The sequence below is a fragment of the Tribolium madens genome, unplaced genomic scaffold, assembly GCF_015345945.1.
Source record: "Tribolium madens isolate multiple individuals breed KSU strain unplaced genomic scaffold, Tmad_KSU_1.1 Scaffold_19;HRSCAF=116;Tcas5.2_LG9, whole genome shotgun sequence".
Taxonomy (NCBI): domain Eukaryota; kingdom Metazoa; phylum Arthropoda; class Insecta; order Coleoptera; family Tenebrionidae; genus Tribolium; species Tribolium madens.
In genome coordinates, this window is record NW_025400983.1 from 7,763,842 (window position 1) to 7,776,378 (window position 12,537).

At 36.0% G+C, this 12,537-nt stretch overlaps 2 protein-coding genes across 13 annotated transcripts in view; both read right to left on the reverse strand.

The window, feature by feature from the left end:
* Nucleotides 1–12,537, reverse strand: part of LOC123009304 (disintegrin and metalloproteinase domain-containing protein 11) — a 160,489-nt gene that overhangs the window by 7,929 nt on the left and 140,023 nt on the right. For 8 of the 11 annotated variants that reach the window (XM_044405540.1, XM_044405563.1, XM_044405572.1 and 5 more), the window contains 4 exons: nucleotides 10,026–10,095; nucleotides 3,621–3,788; nucleotides 444–1,223; nucleotides 42–396 (listed from right to left, as the gene is read on the reverse strand). In XM_044405540.1, the coding sequence (XP_044261475.1) occupies nucleotides 42–396; nucleotides 444–1,223; nucleotides 3,621–3,788; nucleotides 10,026–10,095 (1,373 nt within the window). The remainder of the gene's footprint in view (nucleotides 1–41; nucleotides 397–443; nucleotides 1,224–3,620; nucleotides 3,789–10,025; nucleotides 10,096–12,537) is intronic. The other 3 variants (XM_044405548.1, XM_044405532.1, XM_044405522.1) reach the window with 3 other exon arrangements.
* LOC123009365 (pancreatic triacylglycerol lipase-like) lies at nucleotides 6,818–8,080 on the reverse strand. 2 transcript variants are annotated; one of them, XM_044405610.1, is made up of 4 exons: nucleotides 7,969–8,080; nucleotides 7,635–7,925; nucleotides 7,226–7,585; nucleotides 6,818–7,181 (listed from the first exon to the last, which is right to left on the reverse strand). In XM_044405610.1, exons 1-4 carry the CDS (start codon nucleotides 8,030–8,032, stop codon nucleotides 6,964–6,966), a joined length of 933 nt encoding a protein of 310 aa, XP_044261545.1. In that variant the 5' UTR covers nucleotides 8,033–8,080; the 3' UTR covers nucleotides 6,818–6,963. The 2 variants fall into 2 exon arrangements, with proteins under 2 accessions (XP_044261545.1, XP_044261556.1); XM_044405621.1 differs by having other exon boundaries at nucleotides 7,028–7,171.

The following is a 12,537-nucleotide window of genomic DNA, read 5'->3' on the forward strand; positions in this document are numbered from 1 at the left end:
TTCCTGCCTTCAAGATGAGGTAAAACGGGATCGAAACTCACCATATCCCCATATACTTTGACACTGAAGAGCCAAAGTGGGACACACTCCGTTAAAGCAATAACCCTGGTATCCGCACGGATGTCCGTTCTTTTTGAACACATCCACCGGACACTCTCCGCTGTCTCCTGAGCAGTACTCTGGCAAATCACATTCGTTGGAAGGCTCTCGACAGACAACACCTCTTTGCCTCAACATGCAGTTGTCACAGCACGGTCCCGAGGCGCATTGCGCTTCCGTCGTCAATTTGCAAGTAATTGGATCACAGCAAGGGTCAACACTCGGGCATTCGTCGATGGTTCCGCAATCACAGTCTTCCCCATCTTCCACGATGCGATTCCCGCATGTCCTCCGCACCTTAGATTTAAATTTAGTCCTGACTAKTTTGTTTATTTGGAGCTTACCTCTAGTTCGTTGGGTTTGTTCAGTAGACATATCCCATTTCCGGTCCTCAGTCTGTCGATATAATCAGAACGACTACATTCAGAGAATTTATAGGGTTGGATGTTGTCCAGTCCCACTATCGCCTGGGACATGATACATCCATGCCAATCTCTACAATAACATTCTTTGCGTCCGTCGTCATGTCCCATGCCTATGTTGTGGCCGATCATGTGTGCCATAGTCCCGGCCAGCAAATGCGGTTCGTATGTATTTATATCTACGCTAATTCCCACGGCTTTAGGGGTACACACCGTGGCTGGGACCGCCATTCCGGCCTCGCCGCCTACAAACACCTCTCCGGTGAGCAGCTGCGTCGTGTCTTTGTCAATCTTGAACAACTTCCTCGAGGTGTAGTCGTTGAAGTTGGTTAGAGCCCTGCCGATGTCTTCGTTTCGGTTGATTTGGGCCTGGTTGCCGCCCTGCCACGTCTCGATATACACCACCGAGACTCTGGTGTTCAACGTCCGGAAGTACAGATCGGCTATGTTAGCTACCTGGATCGAATCGTGAACGACGTCTGTTCGTGTGCTACCGTTTCTTTTCTCGAACATTGCTTTATCAATAACAATCGCCGTTTCTATGTATTTGGTCGCCTCGCGGACGTCACGTTTTATTCGCATGTTCGATGATGTCGGAAGGAAACCCGCGTGAGTATTCAAACGCCATTCCATGTTGCCCGAATTGGCACAACCTTTGTTGGCGTTTGTTCGAGCTTCAAATATCACGTGTGGATGTTTCTGCTAAAAAATAGTGAAGCTGTGCAGTCACATTTGGTTCGGAAGAAGGAAAAAGGATCTGCCGCCGATTTCTGCTTCGACCGAGCTTTACGACTTCACAGATGGTCTTAGATTTYCAAAGTCGTAGACTCAATTACGTTTGAATAATTGATATTAAACGGTTTTACTGCACTAGATAACCTAAATAAAAAAAAGTAACGGTCSATTTAGTCTTTATAGAGCTACAATAAATATAAGAGAAGAAAAGGGCTTTTAAATATTGCAACTTTACTTTTATTGGAGCCAATATATACGGATAAGTAGTATAGGAAAACAAAGTGAAAAGAAATCCGGTAAGGTAACGTTTTCTCTTTYACACTGCCGTCGATGGAGTTGGCAGAACAGAAATGCTGTTTACATGGAGCCGGGACGTGTAATATGTTACCCGATAAGAGCGTACTGCCTAATAAACTACACACATTCGCAATTCCCTTTGCTAAATTATTATAACGCTCGCAATTAATCGTGATAATAATTATGTACACGGTGGTCTCCGAAAAGTTGTCTTCTATTAACCAGATATTATTCCAAACTAATGGTTTGTTTTGATTTATCGTCGGAAGCGTCAGACGGTTTTAATTGTGGCAATTATCGATGTTTACTTAAAACAGTGTGTATAGTTGCCGGGGGTGGTCCGTTTCATGTTCGAGTGTTCGCATAATGCGTTTGGGTTAAAAACGGAATAATGGCCGTCTATCGCAACTCGAATTGACAATCAACTAAGCATCTGGTCCCTCGGGTATGTTTTCTGAGGCGGGCGAACCGGGTCAGGGCAATCCCTTGATTAGAAACACGCCAGTGTGGCCATTAAAAGAGGATTAGGCCGTTAATTCCGACTACTTCAAGCGCAGAGTAGTCGAATGGACCGGCGATGCCCCTTTTCGTTCGCCTGCAAAACTCTCGGACAACTTTTATAATTTTATGGTGGTGCAGATTATGCGATAAAAGGGACAGTTCATTGTTTCTATACCATTGTTTTCACGGAATTYCACACACGGAAAACCAGCTTATCGGATTAAAATTCGCATTGTAATTGGAAGAGGAATATGAGATGCATATTAAAAAAATCAAGGATTTTAAGTACAAAAAGAACATGATTTATGAAGAGAGCACTCAGGCCTAATTGGTCGAGGAAATCAGTTACAGCTATGCCAAAAACTTCTAAAACAGAAAGGGGTACCGCCGTGCTTTAGTCTAACAATAATAATTAGACAAGATAATTAGTAATTGATGGATTGGGCGTAAGGGAACGATTATACTATGGTATCTCGTCTAAGACTTCCTTGGCCAATAATATCTTTGTTACTGGATTAACTTTGTGGTGGATTACTGTGCTTGAAATTTTAAACATAATAGTCGGTTAAACATAACTGAAAAAAAAAATAAGAAAAATTTTATATTTGAAATAAACAAAAATTTAAGAGTAAACCACATGAATGAAACCTAAACTAAAATGCAAACCTAAATTAAAAGGTCTAAGTAAGAGGTTTATAAAATAGGTGTGTGACCGTGTAACCGTTTGCAAAATTTTATCAGATCTTTGTATAATCAGGACAAGGCACGATTGGGCGATCTCCGATCCCCTGCGGATAGTAGACGAGAGCAAAAACAAACAACACTCCTTCCAAGGAATAATTACGGACCTTCAGGACTGCTCTGATCCGGAGACAAAAACCCGACCCGAGATGCCACCACTTACAGTCTTGTCCTTTCTGATTGATTTAATTAGACATGAACGATAAAAAAGGAATTCAGGGTGATGTGATTGTGCACTTGGACTTTAGGCTAAAGTTCTCGTTTTCAAAGCTGGGTCCTTGGTAGTGACGTTACTAAATTAACATCTGATTGGTGTAAAAGTTTTTGATGGCACGACGGGCTTTAATCGGGTTCGTGTTATCGACAGGGGGTTCCAACAGGGCTGGTGTACCGCCGAAAAGGGACGGGGGTAATTGGCTGTCAGTTGTCACCGAGCCCTCAGACATCCGTACCGACGTGTTCATTAAAACTTATTCCAATTAATTTTAATTAATCCGTTGAAACGTTGCATCATAGGTCATTTTTGCTTTACCTGCTATGAAAAAAATCGATGCAAATATATATCTGACCCGTCTTAGTAGATATGCGCCAACGATTTTCCGGCGGTTTTATTAAAACTCTCAGAGACCGGCCTTATGCCCCGCATTCTTCTGACCGGAGATTGGCATTTTAATTGATAATAGCCGGGATATGAATCTGGTGATTTTATAATTGCTTCTGGACCCTGAGCAGACTGAACGTGCCTTAATTTCCGTTCATGCACAGCATGAATATTTCAAAGGAGGAGATTTCGACACCTTTTCGGCGGCAGATCCGTTCGCTTACTTTTTGCGATGCAGTACTGACCGAGAGGTCGCCTCCGTAGAACGGGTGGATGACAAACGTCTCGTTGCCCACGTGGATGACACCGCTGACGCCGTTGCACGTGTGGAAGGCGGCCGTGGCTCCGGGATAGTCCTGGACGGTCCCATGGTAGTAGCAATGTTCGATATCCTGTCAAAAGACGTTAATAGTTTAGATCTTGTTCGGCAAACGTGACATTCGACGAAAGCCCGGATTCGATTTAATTATTATCGAGGTCTCGAGGTTCAATTCAAATCTTGTCGTTCCATTAATGGATACTCCCCAAAGCTAATAAGGATGATTTGGTATTTAAATAAGTTCTGTTTGCTTTAMCCCAACTCGAATCTAATTGACTAACACTACTTTCTGAGCCGGAAAAGTCGATTTCAACCGCCAGACACGCTCTGCATCGATTGATTTTTTAAATTTATTTTAGTTTTTCTGATGGATAGTAAAATAATTACATTAGGTACATTTACATAATGCATCCACCAATATTCATGCGTTTTACTTGGAAACGTTATTATCATTAAACAATGCAAATAAATTATTCCGATAGATTTTTAGTGTATTGCTGGAAACATGAAACATAATGAGCCTATACATCATGTTGGGAAAATTTGCATAGTTACATGGACTACAAAATAGGTAAACGGTTGATTTTTTTTGCATCAAAGTATATTATTGGTCGATTAAGAACCGCTTTAACCTCGTCTTCTTGTTTTATGTAAAGTATACAGCTGTAACAACATTACTAATTCTGAAACTAAACCCAACAATAACAAAGTTATGATATTTAAGCCGTTCAATCCGATCGTTAGTTAAACTTCACTACAATACTAATAATAGTTTACATGACCCTATCACAAAATCCAATTTGTTGCCTTAGAGAACAATTTATTTTGTCAATGACAAACCAATTTTTATTTTAAACATGTTAACACACAATCTGACGTCTTTCTCTTATACAACATGTTCCAGGTTTGTAAAACTGTTTAGTTTTTTATTTTTCGCGTTTTGTTTGATGTTGGGTTTCTAGACAAAGTTAAAGAGGAAACCTTATTGAGTTGTTACGTCAAACAACTAAAAAACGAATATGTGTTACGTATATTTTTATCAGTAGGTATATGTGATGATTACTGCCAGAAACATTTAATTTTACGGTATTCTATTTTATGGTCTAATTACCGTAGCTACATTATTTGCTCTCTATATCCTACGTAAAATAGTTTATCTGCAAACGTCACAAAAGTGACCACTTTTATGACTAAATGACAYAGGTAAAAGTTTTACTTTTCAGACATGGAGTAAAAACACTGTTTTTACGCTTAGGCGTTTTCACTTTTACTTGACACTTACTTTGACATTTACCACTGTTGTCTCTTTCTTGTCCCTTTCGCTTTTTCAGCATTTTCTGGAGAGGTACAAGGTATATTATCAGCATTCGACATTTTGCACTATAAACTACACCAGTTATTCACCAGTTAAATCAATCCACACTTGTGAAATCTCAACACAAATTCCGAAACTGACGCGTGACGTTTGTTATGATTTTATTGCAAAGCGTCCTGATTATTGAGGTGATTTACTTGATTATTGGTGTGTTGCTCTTTTCGTTCCATCTGAACCGTTTGCAGATAAAATAGTATATGTTATTTGGAGTAAAAGTGAGTTTATGTGACTCAGCTGAATCCATTTGCCTCACTCCGTTCGGCAAAATGAACGTTCAGCTTCGCCACATAAACAATCACTTTTACTCCTAATAACATTAACATACTATTAAATTTCGCCACAATCCATCATTTGATGTTTTTAAATAAATGGTGTTCGATTAAATTAAATATCACAAATATAAAATCACGTGAATTCAGAATTTTTATACTTTCTTTTATTTGTTTTTACATTATATATTTCTTTATAAACAAATAATACTTAATACAACTTACGTGTATTATTTTCTTTGAAATGAATTTAAACATCCTACAAATTATTGAACTTTTACAGTTATTTTTAATACAGACTGACAGATATGATTTAATGTCCTTATTTTTAGCAGTCGTTTTACATGATTGTTGAGACTAAACATATTTTGAAAGCACAGTTATTTCTATTTGTTGTGTCAAAATGAAATATTATCATTGAAGCTATCTTTATTCCAAGGAATGCGTGTCACATTGTGTTATTATGATGATTGAAATAGATTTCTGTTGTGACGAGAAATTGATCATCAAAAAAAAAATTGTTAATATTGAAATCAGATAATGAAAATATTTATTAATATATTTTGGTGGACATTGCATGACCCTATGTAAGAACCAATCTGAATTTAGTATTTAAGCAACACCGGAAATTTTTTCACTCATTAGCTAAAATTACGAGAAATTTTTTGATACAAAAACCAACTTTAAATATTTATATTTATATTATAATATTTTAAAAACTAAGACTTACTTACTTGGACTCGTCATGCAATTTTCACCAGAATACCACTCGTGCATTGATTGAATCCGGAAATTTTCAATGCACTCGGGATATTAGGTATAAGTGAAAATATTAACAATTTTTCTCATACTTTGAAAAACATCATCAGTCAAATGGTATCTCAATATTTTTCAGCAGCAGTGTTAGGATTATTTGCCGTGAACAAATAATGAAAACTAGAACACGCTGTATATCTTACACTTCGCGTGATCTTTGCACTTGTGTGTGTAGCTACTTTAGCGAAGCGCGTAACCTTCAATCCAATAAATGAGATACCTAAATTATACCCAAATTACAAAAGAACATGTCTCGACAGACAACAAAATTTTATTCAGTGTCACATTACAGGAAAATTGATATTAACTTTTCCGCTTTGGAGTTATTCGTATGATATAAGCTTCCGCCGTTACTTTGGAATGGTTGCGGAAATTGTTGGGAACTGCTGCTATAGCTTTTACAAAAAGTGCATTTCTCTAGCAATAAGGAGCGTCATCTGAGTCGCAAAGCGCTGCAATTTACGACTCTAGTAAAATAGGTAAGATGCAAACCGCACAAACACCAGAAATTGCAATAGATTTTGTTAAATCTGGGAATTATAATATCTCGATGATCACGACCTATAAAAAACATCCGCGGCTGTAGCCCCCTTGAGTCAGTAAACAACCTAAAAGCACTTTCTTTGAAGGGTTTCTTCAGTATTTAGGGTCTTGTGGATTGTTATTATCATCGGCGGTTTGGAACATCATGTTGAAAATACTTGAGACGTGCTGGGAATAAGAAAACGAATTTTATCATAACTTTGTTATTAGATAAAAATCATAAAATAAAGTAAATTAAAATAAATTTAAGGCTCTAATCGGTATGGTGGTTCTGGTTGCGTTTTTAAAAAATACGTTCCTCGATCGACGGGATTAATTTCACCTCCGAGATCAATAATTCTACTCTGTTCGCAATCTTTTCTTTGAAAGGAATCGTAATTTTTACATYGAATTGCCAAAAGACTTTGTGGCTGTGCCACTGCTTGGATATAAAATCTGTAGCTCATGTGGTGACTGCAAAAGACTAAATTTCGGCAATTTATTTACTTTGTTAAAAAATAAACTTACGAATGTCGTTTTGGGAAAAATCTGGACATCCAGGTTGAATTGCCACCCCGTTATTGGGAAAAACGTCCACAGTACCACAAGCATTACTAAACCCGAATTTTCCACGATCTGAATGTATCACGAATACGACCTCAGCATCATTTCTATCTAAATGTTTTCTATTTATGTTAAAAATTCCTTCAAAAAGAGGTCCTGCTGGATCCAAGGCTGTTATTYTTGGAATTCTGTAGCCGGTTTTTCGGAAAATATACTGACCGGCGTATCCGGCAATTTGACCCCCAAGTGAATGGCCACATATTTCAATATTTGATAAAGAAACGGTTTTCAACATGGCAATAATAAATTTTCCTATTTGATTTCCTGTAATAAATTTTCTGTCAAGTCTACTTTTTAAATGTTTTTAAATTACCAACTCCAACACTTCTTTTGACGGCTATTGGGTACAATTCTGATGCCACTTTGTTATAATCGACATGTATGACGTTGTAGATGATATCTGTTCTTGACAAAAAGGCATTTTTCAAGTCTTCAAACCAGTCGGCTGTACGGTTTTCGGACCACCCATGTATTAAGAGTACTGTCCTGGCATTGTCATGTAGATTTTGCTCAATGTTACTTTGGTCGAGTTGGATATATTCGTAAAAATTTGGATTTTCTTTGGTGAATAAGTAGAACGTTACATCGTCAGCTTTCACTACGACTAAAAATTTTTTTGGAATTTTTTTTTCAAAAATTTTAATCACCTGTCAGAGTGACGGTAAGCATTACCAGCACTACCACTACACTAATGCTTGCAGTTCGAGTCATGTTTTACGATAGAAATCTTGGATTGTGAGAACACAAATTTTATGTTGCAATTGCGGTTATTACGTTATCAAGGATATTATAAACATATTTCAAATTAAAAATATTGTGAATAAGTTAAGGATAAACATTTAAATAAAGACGCTCCCGGTGGCGATATTTATGTCATTATCATTTAAAAGAAATGCAAATAATGCGTAATTAGCAATGCTTCGTTAACGTAATTGTTTTTTTGCGCATCAAATTTATTAAATTATCGCTGTTAATTGTAAAGGCGTGCTTTCAATTTGATTTATTTACCCGCAATAAAATACAATTTTAATCTAAAATGACAGCATAATTAAGACTTTCTTTGTTTGGTGCCTTGATCTGTCATTCCGGCGAACGTCGTCCGAGTTCATGCTCTAATTATTTGCATTGCGGGTGTCCAAAACGAACTGTTTTGTAATTGATTATGAACAATTGCAACAGAACTGGCTACCGTACGCCACACAACGCTGACCAAATGACATAATACGGAATTATTCGTCGAAAATTTCAGCAGTCGATCTAATTTCTGTAATTAAATTTCCACATATAGTGTCCAGATTCAAAATTATGCGGTCACACGCCAAACACATCTCCGATTCCCAGGAGTCGGCCGTGCAATTTGCTCATCTGGCATTAGGATTTTCGATCACGTCTTAATGGGACTTAGATTGAACACCTGAATGATTTTCTGAGATCACCTCTCCTTGACTCGGTTTACCTTCAAGTGAAAAATCGGTTTTAAATTCGCGAAATGGTTGTTTTCTCCCGCAGGACCAATCTCTTCTTAAATTTGTTTATGATTGTCAATGAAGCAATTACGCGAAAGAAATATTTCATTACGGTTCGAATTCGTTTTGTGCCGATGCAAAATAACATATCAAGCAAAAATTAAGCCCTTTGTGAGCCACTTGATAAGATTCGAGCAATGAAAAGCCTTAATTATCTACTCATTACGGATTATAGTGATATTTGTTACGTAAATAGACGGCCTTGAAACTGTTACGTACAATTAGAGCGCGAAAGTTAATTAATTCGATTTTTCTCTTTTGTGAAACGACAGCTGTGTCGAAATTTCTGATTAATTTGTCTTAAATCAATTTAATAATCACGGGGGACAATTAATAAAGGCAGCGGTGAGGTTTCGCTTTTATGCTAATAAAGCTTCAGCACAATATTGAAGAGATAAGTTACGGACTCGGTATTGTATAAATTCTAATTAACTCTCTCAAAGGATTCAACTTTTATTAAAATCTTCAAACCTGAACCATTCTAATCATTCCGATACAAATTAAAATATTTTTCTTTTCTTTTTACATTAAAAAGAGTGTGAGATATCTTGGGTATTCAAATGTTTGCTCTCTCAGAAATTGTTGCTAATTTTATTTAAACACTGTGCTTTGACGCCACTAGCTTTGACCAATTATTAAGTTGGTGTTTGCCACTTTRTATATTACTACGTAATTGGTTAGTTTAAATATTTGTTCTCTTATGATTGGATAGTAGAATCTTGCAAACCAATAACACGAGTAAAGTGAGTTTACGTAGAATCAGTAAACATTTTAGTAGATGTTGCTGTAAGTTTTTGCTTATTATGATGGGACTGTTTGAAAGTCATTGAAATGGAGCAACTTTGGAACAGAGTTTTTTCAAAGTTATTTGTAAAAAGATAAGATATATATCAGGTTTGGTGTCGCCGGTTTAACGAGAGTAATTCGTGCAGAGTGTGACAGTGGTCCTTGACTGTGATTCGATTTAATTAAATTTTATATGATGGGGTGGGTGGAATTTTGACACGAAGGTCAGAGAAGAGTTTGTTAAGGAAATGCCGAAATACAGAACTTTTACGAGTAATAATAAAAACCGTTTGTATTAAAATATCGTCGTTAAAATATTACCGCTGATTAAATTACAATTTCTGACATTTGGGACGGGTAATTTAACAAATAACTAGAAAAAAATCACTGACCTGCTTCGAAACCTGTTCGGCTCCATTGGCTAGAAAATGTTTCTGCATGATGTTCGGTGCGATGAGTTGTCTGCAAAAGAGAATAATTTGATTAGAAAAAATCGCAAACGATGTGCTTAAAGCGCATTCATTGTGTTAGTTGTCGACAAACAAATTAATCGAGGACGTAATTTTTTTGAGTGTTCCCTAAGTTAATTTGTACGAATAAATTCGGCTCCGGCTAACGAACTGTCTGATTTTCCGCCTCTTTTTCGGATGATGCAAACAAATTAATCTGTTGCCATACTAATTTATCAGAACGTATTTACAATCTAGCAATTAATTTATCTGAGCGAGCTAAAATTCGTCAATTGCATAAAAAACATAGATCTGTCGTCACATTTCTTTAGTTTGCGGTTTCGTTTCCTATCCCGGACCATTAATTAGTCCGGGATCATAAAAGTCCATTAGATCTAATGTATGAAAATTATAATGTTTTTGTCGGAAACACTCCCTTTAGATCTAACCCCATTGAAACGCTTAACGGCCTTATTTTTTTGCCGGGAAATGTCACGCTTTGCCCGTTTTTAGGTCGACGCACTAATGCTGAACCGATCTCGTAAATAGCCTTTCCTAAATTGCCCCTGTAATGCGGCTAATCACGTTCATATCTATTATGGCCGACGGGGGCTAGATATCAATTATTTGTCAATCAATAAGCGGAACACGTTATTTAATCATTCGGAGGTACACTATCGCGAATATCATAAATTTCAACTCGCTTTTACTGCCTACGGCCCGTTTTCCATACCCGACGACCCCCTTCATTAACTGGGAATAGGAACTCGGGCTTTATTTTTGTTTTTATGGGCCTCGAGACCGTCCTCACGCAAGAAGCTCTGATCTATTCACATCGTTCCGTTGTCCCTTTTGTCTCGCTTCTATCAATAAATTGTGATGCCGCATCGGAAATCACGAGTGCCGACGCCAAATACTCACCAGAGATGATGAACAAGGCATGAGAGCGAAATCAACGGACGTTTTTAGGGCAAGCCAAATTGAGAAAATCATCCACGAAATGAAATTTTTACAGAGATTCCTGCTGGTTTTGATATTTAACCGGCAATTGATATTTCGTTCCCTTTATTTTTGATATACGACAACATTTACACTGACTTATTGCGATAATCTCCAGTTATTTGCTGCTTTCGACACGTTGTCACCATTATTATTATACAAAAGTTGAATAAACATGATTTATAATATTCCTGCTRAAACAGTTTATCATATATTTAGCGGTTGTAAATTAAAGTGATTTATCATTTATCAATCACTGTTTTTGCATAATTTATTAACAAATAAAAATTACTATTAATATTTTTCTACAAATTTTAAAATACATACAGGCTGTCCCAGCGAATAGAAAAAGTCCATTAGTGACCTTTAAAGGGTAAAATAAAAAAAAATGTGTAGCACATTGATAGATACTAATCTAGTGCATTACCTAAAATTATTTTCAACTACACATGATGTCCCAAAAATCAGTTACGATACAAACTTGTGTGTTTTTAAATGAAACACTTGTATGTTTCTTTGCATTTTTGGATGTAGCCTTTTGAAATAATGTTTTTACGCTAAACTTTTATTAGTCGATTTTGCTTAGTTTTAGAAATAAGACGGTTTTTTTATCCGTTGATTTATCCTGAGATTGTAAAAGTCGTTATAAAAACTGAAATTCGAATTACTTTATTGTAAAAATGAAGAATAATGGATTTTTAACACAAATGTGAATATTAAGTGATATTTTTTCCATCTCTTGTTCAACTGTCGCTTTTTGGCTACTGAAACAATAGTAATTATTTTTTTTTAATGTTTAATGTTAAATATCTTTTTAGTTATTGATTATAAATACCTAAAAGTGAATAATTTTAGAAAAACAATTTAATAATCTTTTAGATGCAAAAACAATAAATAGGGTGTTCCATTAAAATTTTTTAAGTTATTGAACTTTTAACAAACCCCTTATTCTTTTTATCTTTGCAAATGCAACACACTAAAAAAATCTTACAACCTTATAGCTTGTACCTTCGTCTTTGCGGTAGTAACAAAAAATATTTCTTGATGTTTTAGTTTTAGTGTAATAAATTTTTAAAAAGTGCAAATTTTCCTCAAAAAACCGTCTTATTTTTAAAACTAACCAAGATCGATCAATAAAAGTTTAGCTTAAAAACATTCTCATAAAAATTTACATCCAAAAACGCTAAAAAACATGGCGTTTTATTTAAAAAAACACAAGTTTGTATTGTAACTTATTTTTGAGACACGCTGTAAGTTGAAAATAATTTTAGGCGATGGACTAGATTAGTATCTCTATCAATGTCCTATATAACTTTYTTTAAATTTTATTTTAGCATTTAAAGGTCACTAATGGACTTTTTCAACTCGCTGGGACATCCTGTATGATTTAATTACAATATCAAACCTAATATTATAGAATTTGTAAATRACGACACTACTTCTAATTAATGAAAAG